Raw genomic sequence first — 12,750 nt, forward strand, 5'->3', positions numbered from 1 at the left:
TCCAAAGACAATCAGACACGGGCTAGAGCTGTATCTTCAGCCTATCACGTGGCGGTGAGGGCAGCAAAAAAGGAATATTATGCTGCCTCCATCGCGTCTGCAGAGTGCTGTCCCAGGAGGCTGTTCCAAGTGGTCCGGAGCCTGGTCGGTCCTGTGGCTCCTGAACCACTTGAGCATTCTAAGGCCTCCTGTGAGGCCTTGGCAAGGCACTTTGCAGATAAAATTGATCAGATTAGGTGTGTTACTCTGCACGCTGTGGATACAGTTAGTGAGCAAGAGGTGGCCTGTGGCAAACCGGTTTTGTGGGATCAGTTCCAGCTTCTTCCTCCTGATGAAGTGGACAAGGTGCTTTCATCTGTACGGCCGACCACCTGCTTACTTGATCCTTGCCCATCTTGGCTCATTATGAGCTGCAGAGAGAGACTTGAGGGGATCAAGGCGGTGGTGAACGCCTCCCTTGAGGAGGAAGTGATGCCATCAGCCCTCAAGGAGGCAGTGATAAGACCGCTCTTAAAGAAGCCCTCCTTGGATCCTCAAGTTTTGAACAACTTTCGCCCAGTCTCAAATCTGCCATTTTTGGGCAAGGTGATTGAGCGGGTGGTGGCTGTGCAGTTGAAGGCACACTTGGAAGAAACTGATTATCTAGACCCATTTCAGTCGGGCTTCAGGCCTGGGCATGGGACAGAAACTGCCTTGGTCGCCTTGGTAGATGATATGAGGAGGGCTCTGGATAGGGGTGAATGCTGCTTCCTTGTTCTCCTCGACCTCTCAGCAGCTTTCGATACCATTGACCACGGTATCCTCCTGGACCGCCTGGAGGGGTTGGGCATTGGGGACACCGTATTGCGGTGGTTCCGGTCCTTCCTCTCCGGCAGGTACCAGAGGGTAGCACTGGGAGAGGAGGTTTCAGACCCGTGGCCACTTACTTGTGGGGTGCCACAGGGTTCCATCCTCTCCCCGATGCTATTTAACATCTATGTGAAGCCGCTGGGGGCTATCATCAGGAGGTTTGGGGTGCAGTGTCATCAATATGCGGATGACACGCAGCTCTACTCTCGTTCAAATCTTCACCAAGGTTGGCCGTAGAATCCCTGTCCAAATGTCTGGAGACGGTGAGTGGCTGGATGGGGAGGAATAGGCTGAAGCTGAACCCTGACAAGAACAAGGTACTTTTGGTGGGAGACAAGAGGAGGTTGGGGGATGTTGACCTGGTGTTGAATGGGGTACGGCTACCCTTGAAAGACCAGGTCCGCAGCCTGGGGGTCATTTTGGACTCCCAGCTGTCCACGGAGGCTCAGGTGTCAGCTGTGAGCCGGACAGCGCTGTATCAACTCCATCTGATACAGCGGCTGTGCCCCTTCCTTCCCGACCATCTGCTCCCATCGGTAGTACATGCCCTGGTCTCCTCTCATTTAGACTACTGTAATGCGCTCTACGTGGGGTTACCCTTGAAGACGGTTCGGAAACTGCAGCTGGTACAGAACGCGGCGGCTTGCCTGCTTAAAGGCAGCCGCCGGCGAGATCACATCACTCCAGTGCTGAAGGAGTTGCACTGGTTACCAGTTGTTTTCTGGGCCAAATTCAAGGTGTTGGTTTTGACCTTTAAAACCCTCTATGGTTCCGGCCCAGCCTATCTTAAGGAGCGCCTCCAGCAGCACCAGACAGGCCGCTTAACAAGATCAGCCTCGGATGGCCTTCTCTCTGTCCCATCAGCCAGGACAGCTAGACTGGTGGGGACGAGGGAGAGGGCCTTTTCTGTGGTGGCCCCCACTCTGTGGAACTCCCTCCCTAGGGAACTCCGTCATGCCCCCTCTTTAATGAGCTTCCGTCATGCATTAAAAACGTTGTTGTTCAGGCAGGCATTTGGGGTGGGTTAGGGTATTTTAGAAAATGTTTTTATTGTAGAATTTTATTGTTTTAAACTGTTTTTATTTTATGTTGTACATCGCCCAGAGTGGCTGGGTGACCAGCCAGATGGGCGATTAATAAATTTAATAATAAATAAATAAATAAATGTTTCTAGGACAGAGTATGAAAATGTCACAGGATTTTACAATAAAACCTGGGCTCCAGCAGGGCTGGAGATGTTGATATAATCATCTCAAGAGATAGGTCTTCATGCCTCTGATAATTTTACATGGTGCAATGCAAGGATCAAGGGCTGGATCCAGTATCTGCCTTCTGCAAGTAGAAGGGTTCCACTCGTGGGGATCCCCCCTCCCTCCCACAGAACAGCTCACTCCATTCAGCAGGGTCTCCTGACTCTCTGTGCAGCATTTACAGAGGGCTGGAGGGGGCAGGGAAGTCCTCTTCTGCCAGTGCAGTTGATCCAGCATAAATCTGGATCCAACCTCACATGATTAAAGCAATATGATTATATCTAGTTATGATATAGCCAACTAAAAACTGTAGAGAGGCTTAGTAGCAACAATACTGTAATGCCCTTGCCACCTCTGGGGTTCAGCCTAGGCAAAGGTGGATGATCACCACTTTTGGTTCACTACCAAAAAGTATCTGTACCTCTTGAATCTCATCCCAAACAACTAACAGCAAAAATGAAATAGACTCAGTCATTTAACTGCCATGATGAATTAATATAAAATATCATAACATAGATAACAATGCTAAAACTAATACATGGGTATCTCTAATAGCAGCTTTGTATTGCCGGAAAAAGTCATTTTTGGTCTTAAAAATGGATTATGTTTAACCAACGTACAGTGTTAAAAAACATCTTGTCAAGGCATTAACACAGCAATTAGCAGGCATTTCATATTTGAGCATTTTCTAGACAATAAAAAGTATACCTTGTGCAACATAGAGGATAGCTCGTGCTACCCTGAGCCTTTTCTCCCGAGCAGTGACCTCAAGGCCATCAAGAAGTCTCATGGCATGGGTACGATGCTGATTGGTGTCCAGCTCTGTCCACTTCTTATCCAACACTGTAAGCCAAGCAGTTTGATATGATGCTACTTTCTGAAGCCAAGGGCGTGGGGTTATAAAACCATCTAGCTTTATAAACTCAGTATAAACTCATTCAAAAAATCAAGATGCTAGAAATTTTGTAGCAATAACAATAATGTCACTGAATACATGAATCACATTTACAATATGCGAATATAGCCTGCTATCATAGTATCGATCAGCTAGGAAAGAGTTCAACTACAAATTTGGACAGAACCAAAATATATAATTGGGGGCATACAGAGGGAACAGTGCAAAACACTCCACCATGAAGCTGGTTAAAGCTGGGTCCTTCTAAACAAATCTAGTCCAGCAGTGATGCAAAATTATCACCCACAAGGTGATGAATAAATTTGCCATTCACATTACTGTTGAGCATCCACATCAAATCACAACTGAAAGTAAGTAGTTAAAACAACAAGCTGCCACTCCACAGCAACCACTATGGTTCATAAAGAGTGCCTTAATGTGAACCCTCCAGGTTCACAAGTTCAGCTCCCTTCAACTTGGTGCATTAATACACTGAGAATATTCACAAATAACCATTCCGTGGTGAGTGATCTGGCCCTAAATCAGCTCACCCCGCCCACAAAAGTTCAATGCAAGTAATGACTTATTTACAACATAAATATAAAATATTCTATTAAGATTTGGCTAAAATAAAATATCAAAGTCCCATGAAAACAGGTAAAAACATACTTGATGCTAAACAAAAAATTCTCTGTTTTATTCCATCTCAAACAGAAAGATCTTACAACATTCTAGCACACACAGAGACCAGCACTATGCTCATAGCAGAAAGACAATACATTACTCTTACCATGCAGTCTAAAATCCTCCTCAAAGCATTTTCTGTTGAGTTGGAATTCAGGACCCTCTGTATAGCTGTACAATTCTGCCAAGAGATAATGCAAACACAAAATCTTATGATTACTGAGTTCTATTTTATATCAAACTAGAGCATGGTCTAAACAATATCGGTGCCTTGTTCTACATTTTAGCAACATGACTGGAGACTGTTATTTACCATAACAAAGAGATTAATGTTCATAACTCTTAGCCAACGGAAGACGATGTCATATGAAATTTGGCTGTCATAGTTTAGCTTTACCAAGCTATGTTCTGCCATGTAGGATGAAGCCTCCTCATCACGTTGCAAACAAAGAGGCTGGAGAAGCAGGAAGACTGGCTAAACCACGCTTTGCTCAGTGCAGATGCACCACGGTTAACCAAAACTTGGTTTGCAAACGGACTTCTAACTATGGCTTTATGTACTGGTTTACATAGTCAATCTTTAACCATGTCTTAGATCAGGGTGGGCAACCTTCTTGACTCCAAGGGCCACAAACAGTGCCAGGTCATGGGTTGAGAGCTACACACATACACCCCGCCCCCACACATACACATCTCAGCACACAGAGGTTTAAAGGTTCCCTCCCTGCCTGCTGAGACTAGGATGTGGGATTGTTGGGGTGGGAGAATTTAAAGCCTCCCACCCCAGCAATCCTGAACCAGTTTCCTGTTCTGGCTCAACTATTTCTGCATCAGGATCACTGGGAAGGGACTAGATTAAAGTCATCCTCTTCGTCCCCCAAGAGCCTGATCTAGACTGCTGGGAGGGGCATGAGATTAAAACCTCTCCCCACACACAGCAATTCTGACTCAGATCGCTGTTTCCTTTCCACTATTAGCAGCAAAGAAACCGTGATCACTGCATCAGGATCACTGGGAGGAGGACAAGGTTAACCCCCTCCCCCACCCCCAAATCCTGATTGCGATTTCTCTTCTGCTATCAGTTACAGGGAAACAGTGATCTTTTCCCTGCCCTTCATCTGATCATCTGGGTGGCAGAGCCCAGGTTGTCCATATTTGGTTTATGCATTCAGATTCAATGCTTAACTACAGTTACTGAAAACATAGTTTGCTGTTAAGCATTATGTCCGCAGGCAGCCAATAACCCTCCTATTGGAGTAAAACCTGAAAACATAATACCAACTGGATGTTCAAAAGTAAATATATTTTAGCAGAGGTGGAAAGCAGACCCTAACACATAAAAAAGAAACGAACCATACATGGTGAGCTTTCATGTGGATGCCACTTCCACACTGAAGAGCATAAACTTTCCTCACAGTATTCCTCACAAAAATAAAATCCTGAAAGCAACTAATACAGGAAGCAACAGTGGCAATTCAAACAATTTGCATTGTTCTCAGATACACTTGATGTTTGTGTTGTGGCAGTGTTCATTATGTAGGCCAATGAAATGAAATGGCTTGGGAACAAAGCAAAATTTAAGGTAAATTAAACCAATTTGTACTTTACCTGACAGCTCAGCAGCCCATTTGTCTGTGTCTGCATACTCAAACTCAAAATCTGGCGACTCTGAATAGCCCTGGGAGAAGAGGACAGCTTAAATGTTTTTCCAGGCAAACACCCCACCCCCTCTGAGGCAGGTTCGGTATTCAAGAGGGCTCAACTTTCCCCCTACAGCTTCACCATTACTACGATAACTCATTCGTCCCGGTCTGATTGCAGCAACACCCCTCTCCTTTAAACCTGCTTTGCCACATTGCTCATCAGCCTCTTACTGCCAAGGCTTGCCCTGAGGTCCACGGACTCGACAGTGCAATCCTCTACGTGTCTACTCAGAAGTAAGCCCCACTGCGTTCAGTGGGACTTACTCCCAGGAAAGTGGGTACAGGATTGCAGCCCTAGCGCCTTTCATCCATTGGTTTCCTGTAACTGTACTTAATACTGGGATCAAGGAAGCAACTGTTTCTTAAGGACGGAGGGCTTCCTAGCCATTAGGGAGATGAGTCAGAGAGCCCCAGCCCGGCCGGCGAGGAGCGCTCTGCAGCGGGTTCTGCGGCTGCCTACGTCGCTCGTCTGAAGAAGGTCAGAAGGGGAGCCGAGCCGAGCCGAGCCGAGCCTTGGGGGCGGCCCCGGGGGCTCGACTGGTCGGTTTACGTGGGTGGCGGTGCGCATCCATAGTCAACGCGGGGGCTGCCAGGACGAACCACCTGACCCGCTCCAATCTTCGTTTTAACCGCCAGCGGCATACGAGGCCCGACAGGTGCGGGAAAAGTCACCCCACCCAGCGCCGCCCCGTCCTCCCAGCCTCCCAGCGCCTAGACTTGAAAGGAAGAGGCGAGTGGGCGAGGGCGCCTCCCCTCCCCAGAGCCCTCCGCAGCTCCGCCTGACCTCCGAGTCCTTGCGCTGGTTGCGGTTGGGCTCTCGACCCTTCCCCCCCGGCGCCGGCGGTGTCGTCGTCAGCCCGAGCCCCCCGCTCCGTTGCTTGTTGTTGACAATTAGCAAGCCCGGACCTCCGCCACCGCCCGGCTCCATCACGACGCGCCGGCAGCTCTCGCGTCAGCTGAGACGCACGGCCCTAGAATCTCGCAGGGAACGTCACCATCCACCATCATGAGTGCGGCAGGTGGAGTGCGGCTCTGCAAACACGCCATCGTGAGCGCTGCTGCTGATTTCGGAAAGGACTCGTCGTTTTGGTACGGCTGGCGCGCGTGCGCGCTCAGGCAAAAGATCCCGCGCGGCAGCCATCTTGGTTGCCCCGCGCCATCGCGACCTCAAGGCTAGAAAACCTGCGAGATGGTCCCCAAGGCAACGGATGCTCTTTTGGGGCCTAAGGGCGGATTTAGTTTCTGTCACGTTAGCTCCCACCCGCGGTGCAAGTGAAGTGTAGCATGCTGAAATATTTTAACTCTTGAATTTACATCAACATTGATGGAAGGAGAATCTAGCATAACAATCGCAGTGCGTGTAACATATGGCAGGAATACAGCAGTGTACTTGCTGCATTTTGACTGTGGGACTCCACCGCTTACATTTTTCCGTCTACACGCCCGTATGTACGTATGTCTGCCAAATGAGAAATGAGGATAAGGTTTTATGTAACTGATGAAGTGGGCTCTAGTCTACAAAAACGTATGCCAAGATAAATCAGTCTTTGAAGTGTCGTAAGACATTGTTTCTGCTGCAGCAGATGGGCACAGCTTGTTGTTCGGTCATTCAGTCGTGTCCGACTCTTCGTGACCCCATGGCCCATAGCACGCCAGGCCTTCCTGTCCTGCGCTGTCTCCCGGAGCGTGCTCAAGTCCATATTCATTGCATCGGTGATGCTATCTAGCCATCTCATCCTCTGCCGTCCCCTTCTCCTTTTGCCTTCAGTCTTTCCCAGCATCAGGGTCTTTTCCAGGGAGTTTTCTCTTCGCATTAGGTGGCCAAAGTATTTGAGCTTCATCTTCAGTATCTGTCCTTCCAATGAGTAGTCAGGGTTGATTTCCTTTAGGATGGACTGATCTGACCTCCTTGCAGTCAAGGGGACTCGTAAGAGTCTTCTCCAGCATCACAGTTCGAAAGCATCAATTCTTCAGTGCTCGGCCTTCCTTATAGTCCAGCTCTCACAGCCATACATTACTACTGGGAAAACCATAGCTTTGATTGTACAGACCTTTGTCGGCAAGGTGATGTCTCTGCTTCTCACTATGCTGTCTAGGTTTGCCATAGCTTTCCTCCCAAGGAGCAAGTGTCTTTTAATTTCATAGCTACAGTCACCGTCTCTGCGGTGATCTTGGAGCCCAAGAAAATAAAATCTGTCACTGCTTCCATTTCTTCCCCTTCTATATGCCAGGAAGTGATGGGGCCAGATGCCATGATCTTAGTTTTTTTAATGTTGAGTTCAGACCAGCTTTTGCACTCTCCACTTTCACCCTCAACAAGAGGCTCTTTAGATCCTCTTCGCTTTCTGCCATTAGGGTGGTATCGTCTGCATATCGGAGGTTGTTGATAATTCTCCCAGCAATCTTAATTCCGACCTGTGATTCATCCAACCCAGCGTTTCTCATGATGTACTCTTCATATAAATTAAATAAGCAGGGCGACAATATGCAGCCTTGTCGTACTCCTTTCCCAATTTGGAACCAATCGGTTGTTCCATGTCCGGTTCTTACTGTTTCTTGACCCTCGTACAGGTTTCTCAGGAGACAGTTAAGGTGGTCTGGTACTCCCATCTCTTTAAGAATTTGCCAGAGTTTGTTGTGATCCACACAATCAAAGGCTTTGGCGTAGTCAATGAAGCAGAAATAGACATTTTTCTGGAATTCTCTTGCTTTCTCCATGATGCAGCGAAATGTTGGTGATTTGATCTCTAGTTCCTCTGCCTCTTCTAAACCCAGCTTGTACTTCCGGTAGTTCTCGGTTCACATACTGCCGAAGCCTAGCTTGTAGGATTTTGAGCAACACCTTGCTGGCATGTGAAATGAGCTTAATTGTATGGTAGTTTGAACTAGGGATGTCAGAGAATTCTGCAACGGATCTTGGTGAGGCCGAATGCCAGTGCATTCGGCCCCCCGAATTCCGCCACGGAATGAAGCCCCCCCCGAAAGGCGCGCAGGATGAAGTCCCCCCGACCCCATGAATGGCATGCGAAACGGAGCACTTACCTGCTCCTGTCCGCCCTGCTTTGTGAATGGCGGCCGTCCTCCGGCCAGCATTCACTTCCTCTTCATAGCTGTGATAGGCTACGTAAATACTTACGTAGCCTATCGCGGGGGGGGGGGGGATGGGACGACCCAGCGTACGCAAATGGCGGCTCTCTAGTCTTTCCCATTCTATTGTTTTCCTCGATTTCTTTGCATTGTTCATTTAAGAAGGCCTTCTTGTCCCTCCTTGCTATTCTCTGGAACTCTGCATTCAGTTGGATATATCTTCCCCTTTCTCCCTTGCTTTTCGCTTCCCTTCTTTCCTCAGCTACTTGTAAAGCCTCATCAGACAGCCACTTGGCTTTCTTGCATTTCTTTTTCTTTGGGATGGATTTCGTTGCTGCCTCCTGAACAATGTTACGGACCTCCGTCCATAGTTCCTCAGGCACTCTGTCTATCAGGTGTAATCCCAGAAATCTATGCCTCACCTCCACTGTATATTCATAAGGGATATGATTTAGGTCATACCTGAATGGTTTAGTGGTTTTCCCTATGTTCTTCAATTTAAGCCGAAATTTTGCGACAAGCAGCTCATGATCCGAGCCACAGTCAGCTCCAGGTCTTGTTTTTACTGACTGTATAGAGCTTCTCCATCTTTGGCTGCAAAGTACATAATCAATCTGATTTCGATATTGACCATCTGGTGATGTCCATGTGTAGAGTCGCCTCTTGTGCTGTTGGAAAAGAGTGTTTGCTAAGATCAGCGTGTTCTCTTGGCAAAACTCTATTAGCCTTTGTCCTGCTTCATTTTGTACACGAAGGCCATGCTTGCCTGTTATCCTGGTGATTTCTTGACTTCCTACTTTAGCATTCCAATCCCCTATGATGAAAAGGACATCTTTTTTTGGTGTTAGTTTTAGAAGGTGTTGTAGGTCAGTGGTTCTCAACCTTCCTAATGCCGCGACCCTTTAATACAGTTCTTCATGTTGTGGTGACCCCCAACCATAAAATTATTTTCGTTGCTACTTCATAACTGTAATTTTGCTACTGTTATGAATCGTAATGTAAATATCTGATATGCAGGATGTATTTTCATTGTTACAAATTGAACATAATTAAAGCATAGTGATTAATCAAAAAAAATATGTAATTATATATTGTGAAATATTTATTTCTAATTACAAATAAATGAAATTTTGTCTTGAAGCATGGTGTAGCATGGGTAACAGTCTTAATATAACAACAGTAAACTACATTGCTACATTTTGCGACAGTATGCGTAAAAAGCCAACGTCAGTGTGAAGGTTGAGATTGCTTCTTTCTCACCAGATCAGAAATTCTCGGGGCAGTCTTTGCAAGAGCTCAATGAAGATCATCTTCCACAACAAGTCTACTTCTGTATTTAGACTTGATAATCAACAAGCTGGAAAACCCTGTTTCACAAAGATATGTTGTTGGAAATGGAAGAAGGCGCAACACAGTCTCAGACAGAACAGGATATGACTGCAAACACTTGATCCAGAATTTTGTAACTGGCATTGTAGAGAAATCAGTTTTCACTGCATCGCTGTTAATAAGTTCAATGAACTCCTCTTGTGCTGTCTCAGGAACATCTTCAACTTTGACTGTGAATGGGCTTCTGGCAAGTGCAAATGGGGTGGCAGGTAGATTTGGAAAGTACGATGAAATTTCGTCTGCAAGCATGTGCAAGTGTTCTTTCACAGAAATTATCATCGTAATCCTTTTGTCTGGTTCAATGTCATGTTCCTCAAAGAAAGCCGATAAGGTAGGCAACATGTAAATTTTATTTTCATCCAATTTTTTTTGCCAAAGCTGAAGTTTCATTTGGAATGATCGGATCTTTTCAGACAAATTGAGGCGTGTTGCATTTGGTCCTTGCGGTGATAAATTTAACTCATTCAAGATGGCAAAGATGTCAACCAAGTAAGCTATTTTCTGCAGTTCACTTTTATCCCTGAAAAGTGCTTCGAACTGCGGTCTTGCTTTCTGTTTAAAAAACGTTTTGAGTTCATCACAAAGCTCAAAAACACGTTTTAAAACTTTTCCTCTCGACAGCCATCTCACTTCAGTGTGAAATAGCAGAGCATTGTTCGGCGCATCCAACTCGTTGCACAGTTGCAAAAGCAGTCGACTGTTTAAAGTGCTCGCCTTTACAAAATTGACAGAACTTATGATGCTTTTCATTACTTCTTGTAACTCTTGTGGCAGCGTCTTCATTGCTAATATTTGCCGATGAATCATACAGTGAGTTCCGATGACTTTTGGTGACTCATTCAGTACCAAACGTTGAAATCCAGATCGACATCCTAGGATAGCTGGAGCACCATCTGTGCAAACACCACAAACCTTTTCCCAAGAGATCTTATGCTCTTTCAGAAATGAACCAACTGTGTCAAATACATCACGTGCAGTAGTTGTCATTTCAAGAGGTTTGCAAAAAAGAAACTCATCTTTAAAGTCGCCATCATTAATATACCTCACGTGAACCAGTAACTGTGAACAGTGTGCAACGTCTGTAGATTCATCAAGCTGGATACTAAATATTGGAAGTGGAGCAGATTTAATTTCCTGGATTACCTGATCAAGAGTATCAGCAGACATGTGATGGGGTTGGCGCGATGATGTCATCACGCCGGGTACTCGTATATGGGCGTATCTGCATGTGGGCGGACCCGCCTGGAGATGGATAGAGGAGCGGTGTCTCAGTTCCTAAGACCATCGGAAATATGTGCTTTCCGATGGCCTTGGGCAACCCCTGTGAAAGGGTCGTTCGACCCCCAAAGGGGTCGCGACCCACAGGTTGAGAACCGCTGTTGTAGGTCTTCATAGAACCGATCAACCTCAGCTTCTTCGGCCTCAGTGGTTGGGGCATAGATCTGAATTACTGTGATGTTGAATGGTTTGCCTTGGATTCGTACTGAGATCATTCTATCGTTTTTGAGATTGTACCCCAGTACTGCTTTTCCCACCCTTTTGTTGACTATGAATGCTACTCCATTTCTTCTAAGGGATTCCTGCCCACAGTAGTAGATATAATGGTCACCTGAATTAAATTTGCCCATGCTTGTCCATTTTAGTTCGCTGATTCCCAAGATGTCATAGAATCATAGAATGGTAGGGTTGGAAGGGGCCTACAAGGCCATCAAGTCCAACCCCCTGCTCAATGCAGGATGTTCAATTTTGCCATCTCATGTTTGACCACCTCCAGCTTACCTTGATTCATTGATCTTACATTCCAGGTTCCTAAACAATATTGTTCTTTACTGCATCAGACTTTCTTTTCACCACCAGACACATCCACAGCTGAGTGTCCTTTCAGCTTTGGCCCAGCCACTTCACTCTTTCTGGCACTACTTGGAAATACCCTCTGCTCTTCCCCAGTAGTATATCGGACACCTTCCAACCTGAAGGGCTCATCTTCCGGCGTCATCTCTTTTAGCCTTGTGATACGTTCCATGGGGTTTTCTTGGCAAGAATACTGGAGTGGGTTGCCATTTCCTTCTCCAGTGGACCACATTTTGTCAGAACTCTCTGCCATGACCTATCCGTCTTGGGTGGCCCTGCACGGCATAGCTTATGGCTTCACTGAGTTACGCAAGCCCCTTCGCCACAACAAGGCAGTGATCCATGAAGGGATCCATGAAAGGCACAGCTATCCCTCTACAAATTCTGTAGAAAAGGCCTTTCCCAACCTGGTGAACTCTTACAACTTCAGAAGGGGTTCCAGGCCTCCATCAGCGTCACCCTTTATGTTTAAAGGAGGAAGTTGGATACAATCTTATGTCTGCTTAAGTAGAAGTAAGCTCCATTGAACATAATGGAACTTACTCCTGAACAGACATGTACAGGATTGTGTTGTTGAATGTCAAGAAAAATTTTACACATATCTGAACTTTTTTTCTATTTAAATAGAGTGGCTGGCATTTGAGGCTGAGCTAACATACCAATAGAACATGTACGTCTTTGTACCAAGTGTAGCATTTCCATTCAAGGCTTCCAAACCTATAAACACATAGGTTTCAATGTAACTTTAAAATACATGTCTCTTGTGTTCTAATGCAACAGTGTAAAACAGTTATTTTGACTATCAACAAAAATGTGGTGTTTAGGTGTATGGATTTGATGTATATGTTCTTAGGGCTTACTAGTTTCAAATGCTGTTGAAAATATTGTACAGAGGAGACTGCTTGGGGGGTTAATTAACACACTGCAAGCTGAGCTCTAGGTATTCCAGTACATGCTCGTATTTATTCATATACAGAAAGAAAGCCTGTTTCTTGAACAATATGTGGATCATGTCACTTTATCCAAGTTCAAGCTCCAGGTC

The 12,750-nt window shown here is 46.0% G+C and overlaps 2 protein-coding genes across 2 annotated transcripts in view; both read right to left on the reverse strand.

Annotated features, from left to right (window-relative positions):
• The window catches only part of STRIP1 (striatin interacting protein 1), a 32,648-nt gene extending 26,318 nt beyond the window's left edge, over nt 1-6,330 (reverse strand). Inside the window, exons 1-4 of the mRNA XM_084852852.1 lie at nt 6,166-6,330; nt 5,287-5,356; nt 3,785-3,859; nt 2,808-2,942 (exon numbers count right to left, since the gene is read on the reverse strand). Coding sequence (XP_084708978.1) covers nt 2,808-2,942; nt 3,785-3,859; nt 5,287-5,356; nt 6,166-6,309 — 424 coding nt within the window. The 5' untranslated portion in view covers nt 6,310-6,330. The remainder of the gene's footprint in view (nt 1-2,807; nt 2,943-3,784; nt 3,860-5,286; nt 5,357-6,165) is intronic.
• Nucleotides 6,331-9,567: 3,237 nt separating this feature from the next.
• Nucleotides 9,568-11,086, reverse strand: LOC146348323 (protein FAM200C-like). The gene is given in 1 exon segment (XM_084848301.1): nt 9,568-11,086. A coding segment is annotated over 1 exon segment (1,356 nt). The 5' UTR covers nt 11,052-11,086; the 3' UTR covers nt 9,568-9,695.
• Between the last annotated feature and the right edge of the window lie 1,664 nt (nt 11,087-12,750).

This window comes from Heloderma suspectum, chromosome 4 (genome assembly GCF_057233095.1).
Source record: "Heloderma suspectum isolate Gila_16-S chromosome 4, 16-S_ref, whole genome shotgun sequence".
Lineage (NCBI taxonomy): Eukaryota > Metazoa > Chordata > Lepidosauria > Squamata > Helodermatidae > Heloderma > Heloderma suspectum.